At 34.6% G+C, this 22622-nt stretch overlaps 1 protein-coding gene and 1 long non-coding RNA gene across 4 annotated transcripts; one reads left to right on the forward strand and one right to left on the reverse strand.

Annotated features, from left to right (window-relative positions):
- Window positions 1-1476: 1476 nt before the first annotated feature.
- On the reverse strand, window positions 1477-20718 carry LOC118038368 (protein NRT1/ PTR FAMILY 8.3). Of its 3 annotated transcripts, XM_035044696.2 has the most exons (6): window positions 20182-20706; window positions 18376-18481; window positions 18088-18305; window positions 17182-17672; window positions 17122-17124; window positions 15957-17048 (listed from the first exon to the last, which is right to left on the reverse strand). In XM_035044696.2, the coding sequence occupies exons 1-6, from the start codon at window positions 20233-20235 to the stop codon at window positions 16226-16228; spliced, it is 1695 nt and encodes a 564-aa protein (XP_034900587.1). In that variant the 5' UTR covers window positions 20236-20706; the 3' UTR covers window positions 15957-16225. The 3 variants fall into 3 exon arrangements, with proteins under 3 accessions (XP_034900584.1, XP_034900585.1, XP_034900587.1); XM_035044693.2 differs by lacking the exons at window positions 15957-17048; window positions 17122-17124; window positions 17182-17672; window positions 18088-18305; window positions 18376-18481 and adding exons at window positions 1477-2589; window positions 3552-4105; window positions 4537-4754; window positions 4825-4930 and having other exon boundaries at window positions 20182-20718; XM_035044694.2 differs by lacking the exons at window positions 15957-17048; window positions 17122-17124; window positions 17182-17672; ... (1 more) ...; window positions 18376-18481; window positions 20182-20706 and adding exons at window positions 1477-2589; window positions 3552-4105; window positions 4537-4754; window positions 4825-4930; window positions 6599-7089.
- LOC140956183 (uncharacterized) lies at window positions 7969-9799 on the forward strand. The gene is made up of 3 exons (XR_012171285.1): window positions 7969-8095; window positions 8828-8899; window positions 9552-9799. It is a non-coding gene; the product is annotated as an uncharacterized lncRNA (long non-coding RNA).
- Window positions 20719-22622: the final 1904 nt, after the last annotated feature.

The following is a 22622-nucleotide window of genomic DNA, read 5'->3' on the forward strand; positions in this document are numbered from 1 at the left end:
TAGTTAAAGGGGTTCGAGTTTGATCGTCTTGTTGAACAAGTCTGATAAATATTCAGCTAAATTCAACAGCAAGCAACCTGCAGAAAGCAAGAAAACAGTATCAACAATGTGGATTTATAAATCCAGCAAAAATTGCTTCCTCAAAGAAGAAGAAGAAGAAGCCATCCACCTGAAATTGAAAGTCACTACAAAGATTTTTAAGATTGTTAACACCAAAAAAGAGAAAAGGAAAAAAGAAAATCTGTGGCTTCTAAGACGCTTCATGGATATAAAAGCAACTGCCAAGCACCTCTTTTGAACATTCAAGGATGCAGAACTTTCCATGAAAAAGAATTTCCCTTTGTTTCCAATCACAACAAAAACATTAGTTCTTACAGCCCATAAAATCCTGATAAGAACATAACCAAACTGTATAAAGATTGTTTTGCATCCTGAATGGCGATATTAAAGAATTAAACCTGCACACTTCGGAATATATTTGAACCAGAGATGTATTAAAAGTAAAAATGTTTTCCTGCTCTCAAATATTTCCTTAGGAACTCTTTATTGCCTCAGTCAAAGACCAGTAAATGCAGTATAAATTAAGTAGTTGCAAACACCACTACCTAGATTTCAGAGAAATCAACTCTCAGGAAAGCAAAATTTATCAGCACCCTAGAGTTTCCGTTGCCATGAAATTTCGTAGTCTTGTTTGTTTCTTCATTTTCCTACTTTCAAATTTGTCACTTATTACTGGTGGTCATGATTTTGAAAGAGCAGCACTGTCAAATTTCAAATCATATCTTACACACCCGTCATATCAGCTGTCGTCATGGCAAGGTAAAAACTGCTGCAGTTGGCATGGAAGACGTTGTTCCAACACACTCCATGTTGTAGCTGCAGACGTCCGGAACCCTTGGTTTTATGATTTCATTCACATGTTCTGGTGTTGATCTGAGCATGAAATATAAAGGATTCACATACCAACTCGATGCGGTCCACACATACAAAAAATGCCTTGGAATGAAACATTCCCCGGGAAATAGGCCTTTTAAGGGGGCTCTTCGTGCTCAAACACTCCTGGAATGGTCTACATGGTGAGATTCTAAAAAATTGAAGCAGCAATTGCAATTCTCAGAATCAAACTTTCTCCAAGACTGCTTTAAAATAAATGGAGTGCCAGTCCTTTGGCAAATAAGGATGCTGTAAGTTGTATACACAAATCTGTTCAAAATTATACACAAATCTGTTCAAACTACTCTAGTATGCAAGAGTAGATCCAAAAAGAAAGGCAACCGTATGTTGACAAGGCAATTCAGGGAATGAGAATAAAACTGTATGACAATAAGCAGTGGTTGGTGTCCAAAGAAATGCAGGGAAGATCTGTTGCAGGTGGACTCAAAAGGGTCTTAACTTACCCAAACAATGAAAGATGAAGTGGAAGTGGGGTAGTTCCCATTTTGCAATTAACCTACTAATTCGACAGAAACCTGTCTGTGGAAACGCAAAGCAGATTGTACAAATGCACCTGCTGTATCCATTATTTCAACAAGAAAGCACCCAAATAAGCTGGCTGTTATCCCCTGAATCATTACAAAACAAATCTTACTAGTACAGGATTAAACCAAAAGGGTTTTATTATAAGCACTAAACCAACGTAGTATACATTCCTTCAAACCTGGAAGGAAATAATGTTGTAGTAGAATAAGTGTTGCTTATGCACAAACCAATGTAATCAAACCTTTTCCCACGGCGCTACTAGGCCTACCCTCTTGTAATTAAGAACCTTAGGAGGCCTTCTTCTCTTTATATCTCTTAGCACAAACAGTGAAGATCAGCAAGTTGAAGAAGCTGAGCCCAGCCAAAAGCCAGAATAAATAATCAAGGTGCCCCGTATTTGAGTTATCTGGTATCCATCCTGTCTTCCCACCCGTGGTTGTGAGGTAAGTTACCATGCTCAGAATAAAAGAGCTCAGGTAATCTCCCAAAGATTCAGCCAGGAGGGACAAAGCACTGCATAGACTCCGCATGGCATCTGGAGACTGTTCATAGAAGAATTCAAGCTGACCAATGTATGTAAAGATCTCTGATGTACCTATCAACATATACTGGGGAATTTGCCACAAGATACTGAGGGGAACTGCAACAGCATCACCAACCAATCCAAGCTCTTTTACAAGCTGCAAGCGCTTAATCTCTAGCAAAGCAGCAGCTGTCATTGATAGCATAGAAATGAACAAGCCAATTCCCATACGCTGCAACTCTGAAAAGACCCTCTCTTTGCCAGTGAACTTCCTTGCAATTGGAACAATGATCCTATCATAGATTGGAACCCCGAAAATAACACTAAAAACATCAATTGTGGTCATAGAAGCAGGAGGGATGTTGAAAGAACCAATTGTCTTGTCCATCAGCATCCCTTGTTCCACAAAGATTGTACTCATTTGGGCATGGACAGCAGAAAAGACAATGCCTGTAGCCCAGATCGGAAACATGCGGATCAAAATCTTCAATTCCTCCACCTGAGTCATAGTACAAAGCCTCCATGGATCACTGAAGTCCCCAACTTTTATCTCAGCCTCTGACATTATAGCAGCTTTATCAAGGAATCTAGAGGAAATAGGAATTAGTTAAGTTCCTTTGATAAAAGATTTTAGTGGATTTTTAAATGATGAGGCAAACTTGCTAAAATGAGGATAAGGCAATACAAATCAATAAAAAGGAATTCATTAAGGCAGAGACAGGTCTGTTGAAACTTTCTTCCCAGTGCTCCTTTGGCATATCAGATAAAATAAATATGTCAGCATAAACTTGCTCTCTAGTCTCTTCACATAAACTAAACAAAATTCCCATTAATATGTAGTCTCAACACCAAATGAAATTGCAAGTAGACCTTGTAAAGACGAAGTTCAGAGGAAAGGCGAACAGATAAAGGACCATATGTCTAATAACAGACTGCCAAAAATCAATTCAACTGAAAAGTCAGTGATTCTTCTGCTGCCAGATAGAGAATAAAAACAAAGTATTCCACAAAATAACATGCCATTATTTAAGCCTCTTTTGCGTGGTTAATAAATATATATTTCAAAGAATGCAATGAGGGGAACCATGACAAGATATTAGAAGGGGAAGAGTGAGCAGAGTTCGACAGTGGGCGTGCGTTAATACATTAATAAAGTGGTAGCAAAAAAACATATAACTGCATAGTGTAAGCTTACACAAACATGAGTTGTTAACAACTAAAATAAGAGAGGATATGAACTTCACAGAATATGAAAATTTTCTGTGCACACACTATGCTTGCATGATTTATAAGTTATGCTTGAACTTGCCTCAAATAAGGCATTGTAGTGTTAACTAGAAAGGCCATTCTTAACCACTATTCACATTTGATGATCAACTTTTGAATTTGCATACAGAACAAAACAGAAGATTCAACTCTTCTTGCATATGTAAATCACTATTTCACTGGATGACAATCAATTTTGATAGCAAAAACGCACATCAAATAGAATGGCCAGTTCAAAACTGAGGAAAGTAGATCAGGTAAGGAGAAAGAAGAAGAAAAATACTTCAATTCATTGCTGTGCGCTAGTTTCCAGGTTCCCTCAATGGTTGAGTGTTTTTCTTGGGTTTCATATAGGAGACTAATGTCTTGGGGAACCTCCAAATTCCTCTTATGGAATGATGCAACCACAACTTGGCACATTCTAGTAATTGGGCTCCCCGCTGGCCTCTGAAATCTATAAAGGGGTGTGCCTGAAAAGAAGATAGCAATAGCTATGCCCATGAACAATGCAGGAATTCCAAATCCTAGCCCCCACCCAGCTTTGTCTTGAATGTATACCATTAAGCTACTTAATACAAGACAACCAATGTTGATTGAAAAATAGAACCAATTGAAGGACCCCTTCTTTACCCTTTCCTTGGGATCAGTGTCATCAAACTGATCCGCCCCAAAGGATGAAACACATGGTTTGATGCCACCTGTTCCAAGTGCAATCAGATAGAGGCCGAAAAAGAATACCCCATACTGAGCAGGAGTTGCTGGAGGGCATAGAGAACCTATACATTCAGCTGGCTTTAATACAGGAATAGTTGCTGAGAGAGTCAACGTACACAGTCCCTGCATCAATCGACATGATGAAATCCAACACTTGAAGAAAACAATATGGATTACATTTGGGTAACAGCAACCAATGCAGGTGTATAGAAATATAGACCTTGCTTAACCTTGTACCTATACTTCCGACCACATAAAAATTCACATAATCAACAAAACTTCATTCAGGCTTTTTATAAAAGTTTTCCTGTTTATTGCCATAACTAGAACAATTTTTTTTTATTGCTAACCATTGAACATAAAGTGTAGCAGCAGTAGACATCCCCTTGGACTAAATGAAAAGAAATTAGAACCAGAGAAGCTCCATTGACTTGAGAGATGTGAGCAAGATTTTGAGCTTTATGGTCAAGAAACAGAAATGTGGAGAAAGAATAGAATAGAAAGATCAGAGATGTGGGCATAGAATAGAAATAACGAGTTCAACACATAATTACAATGAAGTAAATTGTGGAGAAAGCAAAAATGGTCCAATATCTTCCCCAATAAGAATCTGCCAAAGTGGCTCCAATGAGTGGTGTGAAGTAGCAAGTTCCTGCCCAAATGTTAACATTTTTTGCAGCTGACACATTTCCTTCATGTAGCTTCCCAGTAAGGTAGGTGACCAGATTAGTAGCAATTCCATAGTAGGCCAAGCGCTCACAGCATTCATTTCCTGTATGTGGCATGATGGAAGTCAGAAAGAGCATAGGCTATGCACTAATGTGAAATATAATAATTAGTACCCAATATGAAAGAGCATGCTGTCCAATTTCCAGTTTTCTGCTTAAGAACAGCCGTCCCATTAATGTTGACCGAGCCATCTCCTGTGTAGAGTCCATTATTTTCGTTCTACAAATATAATACAAAACATGTGACAAAGACATGGTGCAAGATGCAAACTGGTTTTTAGTTTTAACGGTGTTTAATGGGCACCTATAATGATCACATATAAACTATGAAGTTATATTTTGGCTGGTGTTAAAAAGGGCACTTATGATCTTTTAAATGCCACCAGAAAAATAGAGGTAAGACGGTTGTGTCTGGTCCAACTTCTATGCAGAATGGAAACAATTACAGGACATGGACACCACTGTATCAATATGGAAACACACCAAATTCTAAAAACATAAGAAAGCAGAGGATTGACAGCTAAGGCACACCCCTATTCACACATGATTACAAATCACAGAAATTGTCATTTGTTCATGAAAATTCTTAGACGGACTTGGAGATAGATATCAGATACAGATAACTGTCGAAGCATTGGAGTCGAATGATATCAGATTTTCTAGGACACGACATCTCAAGCTAATTGAATATCTTTTCCTCTAGAATAAACTGAGTCCTGCACGTCCAGATTTAGAAATGAGTCCCATAAGTATTTCATTACATGGGACTGCTACCCATAGCTGACAAGGACATGATGCTTCTAACATGGAATTCTTGAAGCTTAGCAATCCCTCATCAATTCAGCATGAACTAAGGAAAACATCAAATGCGACCAAAACAATCTTATATTAGCCATGACTCCACCCTGCCACACCCCAGCAGAAGCTTTGCTATCCAGATTTAACCTCAGTAATTGGTGAAGCCGTGGCACTTATCACATATGCCACCAACTGCAAGACATCCATAATCATAATGTCCTATGGAGAGAGACAGTGGTCACAGCTGCAAGGCAAGTTGCCTGTAAACAAAGCTTGTATAATGCAACACCAAGCTGTTGGAGTTTCAAAGATAAAGCAAAACCCTTTTCATCTCTCAGGCAAGTTCAAAATTAGCAAAAGGAAAAAATAGAAAAGAGAAGAGAAGGGGCTAGTTAGTGGCAAAAATATTGATTCCCTTTTGACCTGTATATGTTAGAATGGATGCAAACAAAATCCACTAAGCATATTTCCATTTTCTGAAAGAGCTTAATCACAGACATAACCTTTCTCAAATGCCAAGTCCACCTTTGTGCTTGGCTGACACAAGCACGATTTGCCGGCAAGTAGATTTAATACATTCTTTTGGTGCATCTCATCTACCACCCACACCCTATTAACTCTCCTATCTATAAAGCTCAGACAGTAAAAGCCACAAACGCTACTACCTCGAAACTTGGGCAGAGACTTGAGAAGAGAAAAAAATAAGTTGACAGATACAGCACGCATTGATGAAAGCTAAACAGACAAAAGAATCACAAAAGAGACAACTTGAGCAGTCAAACATAAACATGCAGACAGGAAATCAGACAGAATAAAACTGGTTGGAGATTTCTGCGTCTGTGATGCTTATCTAGCCATGAAACAGTCTGTGGAAGAAACAAATTTATACAGAATCATCATCAATATCCGAAAGCATAAAAAAAGAAAGAACAAATTACTTGAAACTTGAATTACTATTCATTCTTTGAATTCAATCTTGTTTTGGAAGAAAAAGAAACAAGTTCCATAACATTCAATAATCTGTTACAAATACGTATATACAAAGGAGAAGAATCAGCACCAAGAGAGAGAGAGAGAGAGAATGAAAAACCTGTACTAGGAGTTCATCTTCCAAGAGCAAAGCCTGTTCCTCCCCTAAACTCATATTTCTCTCCTCTTTTTCTGGGTTTTAAAACTGTAAAATTCCAATTACACACACTTTAATCGATCAGTATTTGCGGGATGGAACGCAGGTGAAGGAAGACGTGGACGACATTTAATGGTGTTTATTTATTTAAATAAGTATGTTATTCTAACACCATGGTGTAATGTGAATTCAAGGGAAGAACTCAAATTTGGTAAGTAATTCCTCCTAAAACTAACGTTTCAAAATACATTTGTTTTCCCTCATAAAAATCCTATAAAGTTGATTCTTTCAACATGTTATCATCTATACCTAACTAATAGACTCTTTTGTGTGGTTACTAGCATATGCCCGGCATGGCTTCTTGACAAGTTCCAGGCGGCGGAAAAGTTCTCAGATGATGGTAATAGCATCCATTTTAACTTAACAATTCAAGGGATATAGCTAGAGTTTATAATGACTTTTTCAAGAATCTTTGGTTCAATTTCTCCATCTAGATTCTAGTCCATCCTTGAAAGTTGGCGTTGGATCTCCAGACAAAAAATAAATAAATAAATAAATAAATAAAAAATACAAGAATAAACCTACACACACGTGTGCTTGGTCCAAGCGTGCCTAGATTTCAAAGTAAAAGGTTAAGAGCTGTTGGCCCTGTAAGTATTTTATACTTCAAAAAATCAAATTCCAACTTATTTTTATTTAAAAACATGTAAAAAATATCCTAAAACTTCAAAAATATCTTTTAATCACTTAAAAAACCTAATCAAATCAAAATTCATTATTCTTGTAGGGACTACGGACACCACTTTCTCCACATTGGTATGATATTGTCCACTTTGGACCTAAGCCCTCATGGATTTGCTCTTGGGCTATACCCCAAAAGGCCTCATACCAATGGAGATATTTGTCCATCTTTATATACCCTTGATCCTCCCCATTTCTAACCAATGTGGGACTTTGGTTGCATACCCAACAATCCTCCCCTCAAACAAAGGACCACCGAGCCTCCCCTCAAACGATCATTTATCCGTCCACTCTCTATCAACCATGATTCTTCATTCTTCACTTCACCATGTTGGGGTTAGGACACGTCCATGAAGCATCCGGAGAGCACTACCTGACTTGAGAGTTTGCTCTTTCTAGGTCAACTCCTCTTCACCGTGTTGGAGCCAGGACACGTCCGTGAAGGACCAGGAGCACACCGCCTGTGATGTTTTGTAATAAAAAGGAATGAGAAAATACAATAAAGCCCTTGGAGGCTTAAAGAGAGGGTAAATGATTGAGGGGTAGTGTGGTAATTGACCAATAGTTGATAAATATATATAAGAAGAAGAAAAAAAAAAAAAAAAGATCTGAATTTGGAGAGAGAACCGGCAGGAGAGAAGAGAGGAAGAAGAAGAAGAAGAAGAGAAAAGAGGGGAAAATAAGGGGAAAAGGAAAAGGTTGAAGAAAACAAGTAAAAGGGTAAGAATTATGCTTGAATATGTATAATATGTTTTATTTAGCTTTAAATTTCGGTTTTTGATTAAGTTTAGAGTTTTGAATTTTGAGTTTATTGATGAATTAGTTTGAATTAAGGGGTTGATTGATGTGGGTATTTGATTATTTAGTTGAATTGGAGAGATTGTAGAGAAATATGATGATTTTGAGTTATGGTTGAATTGAATGATGAAGTTGAGGTATAAATCTGGAAATAGCAGTAGGTGATCTGTTGAAATTCTGGGTTTGAGGTTGAAGATGACGAAAATTCAGTTTGGTCCCTCAATTTACAGAAATTGCAGTTTAGTCCCTGAACTTTGGAAATTTTGCAGATTGGTCCCTGGGGCATAAATTGAGGTTCTGAACAGAACTGAGGATGATTTAAAGGCAAAATTCCAGTATAATTAATATTTTTCAGTTTGGTCCTCCAATTTGACAAATTACGATTTGACCCCTAAAAGTTTGATAAAATCACATTTTGGACCTTGGGGCATAATTCAAGATTCTGGACAAAGATAAGGACGAATTATGGATAAATTTCAGTATGATTATGTATTTACAATTCGGTCCTCAATTTTGGTAAAATTACATTTTGGTCCCTGTTTTGGAAAATTGTCGTTTTAGTCCCTAAACTCGAGAGATTAAGCCCAGTTTATTTTATGCATTGGTATCTTTTGTTTGATTTGTTTTTGAGTATATTTCATATATTTATTGTAGGTTCTCCTAACGATCCTTAATAGGATTTTCGGGTCTTTCGTCCGACATTCCTTTTAGTTCTATATTTTCCGGGTGAGTGGAATAATCTTTAATATGCATATAATATAAATAAATATGTATGTTGATTATACAATGAGTACAACTAGTAAATTTCTTGAATATTTATATATGTTGCTTTATTTTCCGAGTACTAATTTATTATTGAATTTTCACTCGCAATTTGTTAAAGTAAATTCTATTTGATATGATATACGTTTCTTTGATGATTATGTGAATATTTGTTATGCCTTGATATGGGACTTGTCAGTACTCCATGCTAACGGAGAATAGTTAGCCTGTGTGCACATAGTATTCTGTTACCTAGCTGGTGAGAGAGGCATCAGCCTGTGGTGATTGATCATCCCACAGTGGTCACCGACGGGTGTCATCTGGTCACCTTCGGGTGTCATCTGGTCACCTTCGGGTGTCATCTGATCTCTGACATGTAATCCACTACGTTATAATAATATGTTACGTTATGATAACTATATGTTACGTTATGATAATATGTTTAGTAAGTATATGTATATGTATATGTATATGTATAAATATATGTATATGTATATGTATATTAAGATAAATCATCTTACAACTTATTAATATCTGAAATATCTAAAATGTATATTAAATGTTATTCTCTCACTGAGTTGGTTGAACTCACCTCTCATTTTTAATATTATTTCAGGTTCTTAGTTTCTGGAACTTTGTTGAGTGTTTCCGCTTCTTCAGTTCTGGTCGGTATGCCTTGCTTGTTCGCGAGGCTTTCCTTTCAGTTTTGATTTGATGTCTTAGACGCTCCACTGTTACCTTGTTTTAATTAAATTTGAATTTTGACAATGTAATGAGTATTATGAATTATTATTTTTGTTTTAATAACTATCTTTCGGTTTCATCAGTATTTGAATAATATAATATTTCTGAATATTATGAGCCGCTGCGTATTTTTGAACAAATTGTTCTTTTGATATGTCCGTTCTGAGGCTTAGCGTAGGTGAGGTGTCCTTTCGACACCGCTCCTACGTTGCCGGTCACGGATCCGGGATTCGGGTCGTGACACCGCCTATCCAATAGAGCTGATCCACGGATTATATCGTGATTTTCTTGGGGGCCCACCACCTTTTGTTCGGCATTTCGAGGATTCATCCATCATGGCTAACTCCGGGGCAAGGCTCTGATACCACTTGAAGGGACTACGGACACCACTTTCTCCACATTGGTATGATATTGTCCACTTTGGGCCTAAGCCCTCATGGATTTGCTCTTGGGCTATACCCCAAAAGGCCTCATACCAATGGAGATATTTGTTCATCTTTATATACCATTGATCCTCCCCATTTCTAGTCAATGTGGGACTTTGGTTGCATACCCAACAATTCTTGATCTATTTTTTTCTATTTGGTTTTATCTTTATTAAATTTCTCATTTTATGACTACCCTACTAACTCCGATATTAGTTTTTTTTTAATGGTTATAAAGTGTTTGAGTATATACTTTTTCTCTCATCTTCTTATAAAAATAATTTTTTATCTCTTAAAGATTAATACATGATAAAATAAAGTTTTGATTAAAAAAATAAAAAAAATTCAAACAACAAGGACTAATATATGAATAATTTGAAACTTTAGGGACCAATGTGAAGTTTTATGTGCCTTTTGGAAAGTTAGATATGTTTTATTTATTTATTGTGGTCCTTGTTCTTTCAATTACTTTTTAGCTATAACCTTAAATTCAAATTTGTAAAATGATTCAATACCAAGATTATCTAATATTCTTTAAAAACATTAAAAGAGAAGCAAATCCCAACAAATAAAATGTTGTCAATATAACATGCAAGGATAAAATTATATATAAAAAAAAATAAAATTATATAACCTTAAAAAATAACATTAGTCAAGAAATATTACCATCCATAGTGAAAAAAGAAACACTACATGGTAATGTACAAAGTTTATATGTTAGTATTTTATATTTGAGAGTGTGGTTACAGTTATTTTTCAAAGTATTTTTCATTTAAATATGTATCGAAATAATATTTTTTTATTTTATTTTTAAAAAATTATTTTTGATATCAGCATATTAAAATGATCTAAAAACAAAAAATAAAATTAATTTGAAGTAAAAAAAAAATAAAAAAAATTTCAATTCTTTTCAAATGCATTTTTGAAACGCAAAAACAAATATGGAAAAACAAATCTAATTAAAACTTATTCTTTTTTACAGAAAAAACCCCCTCAAACACAAAAGGTAAAACCTATAATTAGTCCCTAATGTGTATTTTTTATATTCTCCATGTATCCTTTTGTCAATATTGGTCAATAATTTTCATCTAAAGTGCATATTTTATTCAATAAAGAGATTTATTTTCTAAGAAAAATTGATGGAAACTTTAATAAGCATTAACAAAAGGACCTAATTAAGAATTATCTCAAGTGATGTTGAGTTCATGATAAAAATGGGTGTTTGATTCCGGGGGGGAAAAAAGGAATTTATGATCTCAATAAGGCCATGTTGAGAGCCTCAACCGTAGAGATGGTATTTAGCATTAAGCAAGTATCCAAATAAAATAATTATATCTTTTCCATTTAAATAAAGATTAGAAAGAAAAAAAAAAAAAGAAATTCACAAGACTAAACTATAAGAATATGTACTCTATAAGCCTGTTTGGAAAATATGGGTCAATTTGTGTTTTAAAAAGTTTTAATTTTTTTTAACTAAAAATTAATTTTTTTTATGTGTTTTAAATCGTTTTAATACGTTGATCTCAAAAATAATTTTTTAAAAATAAAAAATATCATTTTAATGCATTTTGATATAAAAACAATCACAACCATATTTCTAAAAAGACCCTATACCTAGGTGTATTGCATATTGATATTGTACATCTAATTCGTCCTCTTTATTTTTTCAGATCCTTCTATAATTACTCATTTTGATAACTGAACTTTCATTTTTAATTCCATGTTACATGATTTAAAGTCTAATAATTCCTTTTAATTTATGTGATACATCTTATTTGTAATGTCAAAAAATGTCCCAACTTTGAATTAATGTTCCATCTTATAAAATAGGAATTGATTTTATCAATTAAAAAAACCAAAATAATAAGGACAACGTTTAATATAGAAACAAAGAGACAACCTTTTTCTTCTTCTTTTATTGTTCATGAGGCAAGGGAAAGCACATTCTATTCTTGAATTTTTAAGTTTTGGTCTTTATTTTTGTAAAGATTTGATATTTTAATCCTCAACTTTATTTGTTTTATGTTTTAACCTTTCAAATTTAAGAGAATTGAGAAAGTCACTATCAAATAGAGAAGGAAAAACAGAAAGGGAGAGAAATTAGCCATAATCAAAAGGCTGATCTTGGTATATAAAATGAGTTTAATTAAGGTGTTTTTAGAAACAAGAAAGAATTTTTTTATTTGGTTTAATTTTATTATTTTTGATCAATTTAGGGGATTTGAGGTTATAAATTGATTTATTAAGTTGCTTAGTGTTTTTATGTGAAAATAAATAAGAAATGATTTTTTGGATCCAAAAAACCCCTGACACAACTTTTTAGCCGCCTCTCTAGTAATCAAAATCTAGAAAAATAAATAAAACGACAATGTTTTATGTATATTTTCTTCAAAAAAGCTAGTAATATATTGTACACCCTTAACCTTTAAAAAAATATAAGAAAATGTTAATTACATGGCTTGGAATTGAAACCCACAAGCATCAGGCCTTGTTTTTATTGGGCTGCGAGTTCAAGTCCTTTAATGTTAATTACATGGCTTGGAATTGAAACCCACAAGCATCAGGCCTTGTTTTTGTTGGGCTGCGGGTTCAAGTCCTTTAATCAGATGATTGCCTTTTACTACGGTATTTTTTTTTATGATTTTTAGATTTTGATTGAAATGCATCATAAAAAAAAAACACTTAACATTATATTTAATTTATTAGAAAATTTTATAATAGTTATTAAATAATATTATACTTTTTATGATAATGCTAATAAATTCCTTTTCAATTATTATGTATGCAACAAAAAAAGCTCATGGGTATTCTATTAAAATAATATCTATGTTTTTATATATATAGATTTTTGACATTATTCTATTACATCAATTAATTTTTTTTTTTGTCTTCAATCACATAGAATATTGAGACATTATTTTAATATTTATATTAAAACTTGGTTTTGAGATTATGCTGGGTTTTTATTTTAAAAAAAAAGTGTTTGCAATTAAAATATATGTTTTTGTTAAAATAATAAAGAGACACATTAGTAAGAAAATAATGTTTGAAGGGATACATTTTTCCTACTTATTTCAAATAATTAAAATTTTAATAAATTTTTATTTTAATTATCTCTTTTTTTTATTTAAAAAGCATGCTGCTAATTAAGAAATATGCATTTGTTTTTAAGAATATTATGGGTTTTTTATGATAATATTAGTGGTTGTTTTATAGATAATTATATGTGAGCCTCGTATATAGGATTTTGAAAATAACTTGCTCATTAATATTGAATGAAAATAAAGTATCTATTTTATTAATTTTTTTATTGTAAATGTTTTTATATAATGTTTTAAAATTTATTGTTCTCATATTTTGTTCATATAGTTTTGGAAAGATTATTGATTTATAAATTTTAAATTTTTTTATTGACTCTCGTTTTCATGATCATAATAATTTTTTGTTTCAAAAAAACCATTTCGAAGTCTTGTTTGTTTCTTCATTTTCCTACTTTCAAATTTGTCACTTATTACTGGTGGCCATGATTTTGAAAGAGCAGCACTGTCAAATTTCAAATCATATCTTACACACCCGTCTTATCAGCTGTCTTCATGGCAAGGTAAAAACTGCTGCAGTTGGCATGGAAGACGTTGTTCCAACACACTCCATGTTGTAGCTGCAGACGTCCGGAACCCTTGGTTTTATGATTTTATTCACACTTTCTGGTGTTGATGATCTGAGCATGACATATAAAGGATTCACATACCAGCTCGATGCGGTCGATCCACACATACAAAAAATGCTTTGGAATGTACTTGAGGTTTTGACCCAGCGATTAAAGGGACTTGTTCCCTTCCTCTGCATCCTGGGTTCAAACCTTACCGTGCACGTCTGTCACCCTCGCGGTGTCTTACATGTTCACTAGGTTTGCAGGATATTCAATAAGCTATAGGATTAGTCGTGGTGCGTGTAAGCTGACCCGGACATCTACGTAATTCAAAAAAAAAAAAAAAAAAAGCTTTGGAATGAAACATTCCCCGGGAAATAGGCCTTTTAAGGGGGCTCTTCATGCTCAAACACTCCTGGAATGGTCTACATGGTGAGATTCCAAACATCATAGGAAATATGAGTGGCTTGGAATCATTGGATCTAAGTTTCAATAACTTGAGTGGGCAGAATATCCCTGCATCCATTAATTTGTTGGACTTTTTCATCACTGCTATGAACTTTTCCCGCGACAATCTGAGCGGGAGATTCCATCGGGTGTGCGGTTTGATACATTGAATGAGGATGTTTCAGTATACCTTGGGAATGAATATTTATGTGGTGCTAGCTACTCTGCAACTTGAACGCTTCCTCCCTTAATCAAGAAGATGCTGGTTTTGAGGATTCTAGAGAAAGGTTACTACTACTTTATGGAATGGTGTTTATCGGCTATGTGGTTGGCTTTTGAGGATTTTTTGGAGCATTATATCTGATAAAGGAGAAACGGAGAGAGAAGTATTGTAGGGCAAGCTGTTGATAAGATTGCATTGGGATTTATCAAAACCATTCAAGGATGAAAAAGTAAAGAGCCTAGCTTTGGGAGGTAAAGAACAATTTTCCCAGTTTCAGATGCATCTCAAAGCAGACTCTATCAATCCATTTCCATCACCAGAATTATGGAAGGCTTTTGCATAGTTAGCTTGAGAATATTTTCAATGGCCAGATAGTCCCAAATGAGTTTTTTTAGTGAAGCTAGAGGGTTTATATGTCTTCATTTAGTTATCCTTTCTCTCTCTCTATTACTATGCTTTGAAAGAGATGAGTTATTTTTTAGCGCTTGAGGTCTTGGCCCAGCGGTTGAAGAGACTTGTTTTCTTCCTCTGTATCCTGGGTTCAAACCTCACCGTGCATGCCTGTCATCCCCACGGTGCCTTACATGTTCACTGGGTTTGCAGGATGTTCAGTGAGCCGTGAGATTAGTCATGGTGCGCGCAAGCTGACCCGGACACCCACGTAAATAAAAAAAAGAAAAGAAAAGAGATGAGTTATTTTTAATATTATCGTTATTTTTCAACAAAATGATAAAGAGTTTCATTGCTCAAATGAAACAAATAGGAGCTTACCCTGAGACAAGAGCATAAATCCAAGACAGATTACATAAACTAATAAACTCATACCCACTGTCTACGAATTGTAAATGAAGAGGATCCATGGCTGCTTCTTCAAGTCGTTTAGCTTTATGCATTCTGCAGCAAACAATCCGGCATATCCATTCTGCTTTACAATATGGACACTCAAAGAACAGGTGGCCATGATCTTCGTTAGATTAGGAAACCATAAGAAGAAAATTGATGCTCTAGTTAATGATCTTTCGGGATGACTAGAAGTCAAATGGAGTCATTTAAGACGGCCATTCGATGAAGATGCAAATGGCAGTTCTAGTCCCCTCCTTGCAAGAGACGTCGTTCCTTTGTTACCCAAAAAAAAAAAAAATTGAAGCAGCAATTGCAATTCTCAGAATCAAACTTTCTCCAAGACTGCTTTAAAATAAATGGAGTGCCAGTCCTTTGGCAAATAAGGATGCTGTAAGTTGTATACACAAATCTGTTCAAAATTATACACAAATCTGTTCAAACTACTCTAGTATGCAAGAGTAGATCCAAAAAGAAAGGCAACCGTATGTTGACAAGGCAATTCAGGGAATGAGAATAAAACTGTATGACAATAAGCAGTGGTTAGTGGCCAAAGAAATGCAGGGAAGATCTGTTGCAGGTGGACTCAAAAGTGTCTTTAACTTAACCCAAACAATAAAAGATGAAGTAGTTCCCATTTTGCAATTAACCTACTAATTCGACAGAAACCTGTCTGTGGAAACGCAAAGCAGATTGTACAAATGCACCTGCTGTATCCATTATTTCAACAAGAAAGCACCCAAATAAGCTGGCTGTTATCCCCTGAATCATTACAAAACAAATCTTACTAGTACAGGATTAAACCAAAAGGGTTTTATTATAAGCACTAAACCAACGTAGTATACATTCCTTCAAACCTGGAAGGAAATAATGTCGTAGTAGAATAAGTGTTGCTTATGCACAAACCATTGTAATCAAACCTTTTCCCACGGGGCTACTAGGCCTACCCTCTTGTAAGAACCTTAGGAGGCCTTCTTCTCTTTATATCTCTTTGCACAAACAGTGTAGATCAGCAGGTTGAAGAAGCTGAGCCCAGCCAAAAGCCAGAATAAATAATCAAGGTGCCCCGCATTTAAGTTATCTGGTACCCATCCTGTCTTCCCACCCGTGGTTGTGAGGTAAGTTACCATGCTCAGAATAAAAGAGCTCAGGTAACTACCCAAAGATGCAGCCAGGAGGGACAAAGCACTGCATAGACTCCGCATGGCATCTGGAGACTGTTCATAGAAGAATTCAAGCTGACCAATGTATGTAAAGATCTCTGCTGTACCTATCAACATATACTGGGGAATTTGCCACAAGATACTGAGGGGAACTGCAACAGCATCACCAACCAATCCAAGCTCTTTTACAAGCTGCAAGCGCTTAATCTCTAGCAAAGCAGCAGCTGTCATTGATAGCATAGAAATGAACAAGCCAATTCCCATACGCTGCAACTCTGAAAAGCCCCTCTCTCTGCCAGTGAACTTCCTTGCAATTGGAACAATGATCCTATCATAGATTGGAACCCAGAAAATAACACTAATAACATCAATTGTGATCATAGAAGCAGGAGGGATGTTGAAAGAACCAATTGTCTTGTCCATCTGCATCCCTTGTTCCACAAAGATTGTACTCATTTGGGCATGCACGGCAGAAAAGACAATGCTAGTAGCCCAGATCGGAAACATGCAGATCAAAATCTTCAATTCCTCCACCTGAGTCATAGTACAAAGCCTCCATGGATCACTAAAGTCCCCACCTTTTATCTCAGCCTCTGACATTATAGCAGCTTTATCAAGGCATCTAGAGAAAATAGGAATTTAGTTAAGTTCTTTTGAGAAAAGATTTTAGTGGATTTTTAAATGATGAGGCAAACTTACTAAAATGAGGATAAGGCAATACAAATCAATAAAAAGGAATTCATTAAGGCAGAGACAGGTCTGTTGAAACTTTCTTCCCAGTGCTCCTTTGGCATATCAGATAAAATAAATATGTCAGCATAAACTTGCTCTCTAGTCTCTTCACATAAACTAAACAAAATTCATAAAGGGGTGTGCCTGAAAAGAAGATAGCAATAGCTATGCCCATGAACAATGCAGGAATTCCAAATCCTAGCCCCCACCCAGCTTTGTCTTGAATGTATACCATTAAACTACTTGATACAAGACAACCAATGTTGATTGAAAAATAGAACCAATTGAAGAAGGACCCCTTCTTTACCCTTTCCTTAGGATCAGTGGCATCAAACTGATCCGCCCCAAATGATGAAACACATGGTTTGATGCCACCTGCCCCAAATGCAATCAGATAGAGGCCAAAAAAGAATACCCCATACTGAACAGGAGTTGCTGGAGGGCATAGAGAACCTATACATTCAGCTGGCTTTAATACAGGAATAGTTGCTGAGAGAGTCAATGTACACATTCCCTGCATCAATCCACATGATGAAATCCAACACTTGAAGAAAACAATATGGATTACATCTGGGTAAAAGCAACCAGTGCAGGTGTAGAAAAATATAGACCTTGCTTAACCTTGTACCTATACTTCCTACCACATAAAAATTCACATAATCAACAAAACTTCATTCAGGCTTTTTGTAAAAGTTTTACTGTTTATTGGCATAACTAGAACAATTTTTTTTTTTATTGCTAACCATTGAACATATAGTGTAGCAGCAGTAGACAACCCCTTGGACTAAATGAAAAGAAATTAGAACCAGAGAAGCTCCATTGACTTGAGAGATGTGAGCAAGATTTTGAGCTTTATGGTCAAGAAACAGAAATGCACTGATCAGAGATGTAGGCATAGAATAGAAATAACGAGTTCAGCACATAATTACAATGAAGTAAATTGTTGAGAAAACAAAAATGGTCCAATATCTTCCCCAATAAGCATCTGCCAAAGTGGCTCCAATGAGTGGTGTGAAGCAGCAAGTTCCTGCCCAAATGTTAACATTTTTTGCAGCTGACACATTTCCTTCATGTAGCTTCCCAGTAAGGTAGGTGACCAGATTGGTAGCAATTCCATAGTAGGCCAAGCGTTCACAGCATTCATTTCCTGTATGTGGCATGATGGAAGTCAGAAAGAGCATAGGATATGCACTCATGTGAAATATAATAATCAGTACCCAATATGAAAGAGCATGCTGTCCAATTTCCAGTTTTCTGCTTAAGAACAGCCATCCCATTAATGTCGACCGAGCCATCTCCTGTGTGGAGTCCATTATTTTCGTTCTACAAATATAACACAAAACATGTGACAAAGATATGGTGCAAGATGCAAACTGGTTTTTAGTTTTAACAGTGTTTAATGGGCACCTATAATGATCACAGATAAACTATGAAGTTATATATTTTGGTTGGTGTTAAAAAGGGTACTGATGATCTTTTAAATGCCGCCAGAAAATTAGAGGTAAGACTGTTGTGTCTGGTCCAACCTCTATGCAGCATGCAAACAATTACAGGACATGGACACCACTGTATCAATATGGAAACACACCAAATTCTAAGAATATAAGAAAGCAGAGGATTGACAGCTAAGGCACACCCCTATTCACACATGATTACAAATCACAGAAATTGTCATTTGTTCATGAAAATTCTTAGACGGACTTGGACATAGATATCAGATACAGATAACTGTTGAAGCATTGGACTCGAATGATATCAGATTTTCTAGGACACCACATCTCAAGCTAATTGAATATCTTTTCCTCGAGAATAAACTGAGTCCTGCACGTCCAGATTTAGAAATGAGCCCCATAAGTATTTCATTACATGGGACTGCTAGCCATATCTGACAAGGACATGATGCTTCTAACATCGAATTCTTGAAACTTAGCAATCCCTCATCAATTCAGCATCAAATAAGGAAAACATCAAATGTGACCAAAACAATCTTATATTAGCCATGACTCCACCCTACGACACCCCAGCAGAAGCTTTGCTATCCAGATTTAACCTCAGTAATTGGTGACCAAAAAATTGGTAAAACCATGGCACTTATCACATATGCCACCAACTGCAAGACATCCATAATCATAATGTCCTATGGAGAGAGACAATGGTCACAGCTGCAAGGCAAGTTGCCTGTAAACAAAGCTTGTACATTGCAACACCAAGCTGTTGGAGTTTCAAAGATAAAGCAAAACCCTTTCCATCTCTCAGGCAAGTTCAAAATTAGCGAAAGGAAAAAATAGAAAAGAGAAGAGAAGGGGCTAGTTAGTGGCAAAAATAGCGATTCCCTTTTGACCTGTATATGTTAGAATGGATGCAAACAAAATCCACTAAGCACATTTCCATTTTCTGAAAAAGCTTAATCACAGACATAATAACCTTACTCAAATGCCAAGTCCACCTTTGTGCTTGGCTGACATAAGCACGATTTGCCGGCAAGTAGATTTAATACATTCTTTTGTTGCATCTCATCTACCACCCACACCCTATTAACTCTCCTCTCTATAAAGGTCAGACAGTAAAAGCCACATAAACGCTACTACCTCGAAACTTGGGCAGAGACTTGAGAAGAGAAAAAATAAGTTGACAGATACAGCACGCATTGATGAAAGCTAAACAGACAAAAGAATCACAAAAGAGACAACTTGAGCAGTCAAACATAAACATGCAGACAGGAAATCAGACAGAATAAAACTGGTTGGAGATTTCTGCGTCTGTGATGCTTATCTAGCTATGAAACAGACTGTGGAAGAAACAAATTTATACAGAATCATCATCAATATCCAAAAGCATAAAAAAAGAAAGAACAAATTACTTGAAACTTGAATTACTATTCATTCTTTGAATTCAATCTTGATTTGGAAGAAAAAAACAAGAAAAACCCAGAAATAAGTTCCATAACATTCAATAATCTGTTACAAATACATATATACAAAGGAGAAGAATCAGCACCAAGAGAGAGAGAGAGAATGAAAAACCTGTAGTAGGAGTTCATCTTCCAAGAGCAAAGTCTGTTCCTCCCCTGAACTCATATTTCTCTTTTCTTTTTTTGGGTTTTAAAATTATAAAATTCCAATTACACACACACTTTAATCGATCAGTATTCGCGAGATGGAACACAGGAGAAGGATGACGTGGACGACATTTAATGGTGTTTATTTATTTATTTAAATAAGTATATTATTCTAACACCATGGTATAATGTGAATTCAAGGGAAGAACTCAAATTTGGTAAGTAATTCCTCCTAAAACTAACATTTCAAAAATACATTTTTTTTCCCCCTCATGAAAACCCTATAAATTAGATTCTCTCAACATGTTGTCATCTATAACTAACTAATACTCTTTTGTGAGGTTACTAGCATATGCCCGGCATGGCTTCTTGACAAGTTCCAGGCAGCGGAAAAGTTCTCAGATGATGGTAATAGCATCCATTTTAACTTAACAATTCAAGGGATATAGCTAGAGTTTATAATGACTTTGTCAGGAATCTTTGGTTCAATTTCTATATCTAGTCCATACTTGAAAGTTGGCGTTGGATCTCCAGGAAAAAAAAAAATACAAGAATAAACCCAAACACAAATGTGCTTCGTCCAAGCGTGCCTGAATTCAAAGTTCAAAGTAAAAGGTTAAGAGCTCGTGGCCCTCTATCGGTTCACCCGCAATGGGTAGGATCCACATGAAACCTGCGGTTTCTAAGAAGCAGTAAAATGTGAAAATTAAACTCAACAGTGGAGCATGGCTCCATTGTAGCAGTTTCTTTTTCTATTTTTTTTTTTTTAATTTAGAAAATCAGTGCGAGTGAATTAATTCACTCGCACTATTCACCTGACAAGTTTATTTATTTATTTTATTTTTTTGAAAAACCAACGTAATTAATTGATTTTACTCGTGAACGTGAATAATATTTTTTTTATTTGTTAAAAATAATAATTTAAGGTGAATTAAATTTACTCGTACTGTAATCTCAATTTTATTCCTGATAATATTTTATCTAATTTTATTATACGCTCAAAAAATTATGAAAACTATAGTCCTTATCGAATGAATTTTGTACGTAATGAAATTATAATTTTTTTTTAAAAAAAAATTGAGTTTTACTCGAAAAACTTGTATATAATATTATTTAATAACACTACATAAATTAGAAGGATATCGCATGATGACGTAGCATTTGTGAAATTTGATTGCAATTCCAATTATGTTCTTGTCGGGTCTGACCCAGCTAAAAAAAATTCAGTTTTTATTTTTATTTTAATTGTGTTTTATTCAAAAAATTAGAAGGATATCGCTTAATGACGTAACAAAAATTCAGTTTTTGTTGTTGCATGCTTAAGAAACCAAGAAAAATATAGTCATTGTTGGATAGATTTCGTATGTGATGACATTACAAATAATTTAATTGAATAATAAAAAATATTTGATATCAATAATATTTATTTCATAATGTAATAATAGTAGTTAAATTTACAATATTTAAATTAAGAATATTTTTAAATTGTTTTATAACCTCAATTTGAAAAACATTTTTTTAACCAAACACATTAAAACTACTTTTTATTCAATCTCAATTTCAACCACAGTTTTAACCAAACATATATTTTTTTCAAACCAATCTCAACTAAAAGTACTTTTTATAAAACAATTTTTTTAAAACCACAACTACAACAGCAACCGCAATACCAAACAGACCCTAAAGTATTTTATACTCTAAAAAATCAAAATTTCCACTTATTATTATTTAAAAAACATGTAAAAAATATCCTAAACCTTAAAAAAATATTTTTAATTCAAAAATATATTTTAATCACTTAAAAAACCTAATCAAAGCAAAATTCATTAATCTTGATCTATTTTGTTCGATTTGGTTAGAGGATAAAATCATCTTCATTAAATTTATCTTTTTATAATTGGCCTGCGAACTCCAATATTAATTTTATTAATGGTTAGAAAGTGATTGAGTAGACACTTTTTCTCTCATCTTCTTGTTAAAATAACTTTTTATCTCTTAGAGACTAGAACGTTATAAAATAAAGTTTTGATAAAAAAACTAAAAAAATCAAACAACAGGGACTAATATATAAATAATTTGAAACTTTAGGGACCAATGTGAAGTTTTATGTGCCCTTTGAAAAGTTAGATATGTTTTATTTATTTATTGTGGTCCTTGTTCTTTCAATTATTTTTTAGCTATAACCTTAAATTCAAATTCATAAAATTGATCTTTAATTGAATATCAAGATTATCTAATGTTCTTCAGATAAAAGAGAAGCAAATCCCAAAAAATACAATGCTGTCAATATAACATGCAATGATAAAATTATAAAGAAATAAAATCTAATGTTCTTAAAAAACAACACTATCAAGAAACATTGTCATCCATAGTGAGAAAAGAAACACTACATGGTAATGTACCAAG

The sequence above is a fragment of the Populus alba genome, chromosome 11 (assembly GCF_005239225.2).
Source record: "Populus alba chromosome 11, ASM523922v2, whole genome shotgun sequence".
NCBI lineage: Eukaryota > Viridiplantae > Streptophyta > Magnoliopsida > Malpighiales > Salicaceae > Populus > Populus alba.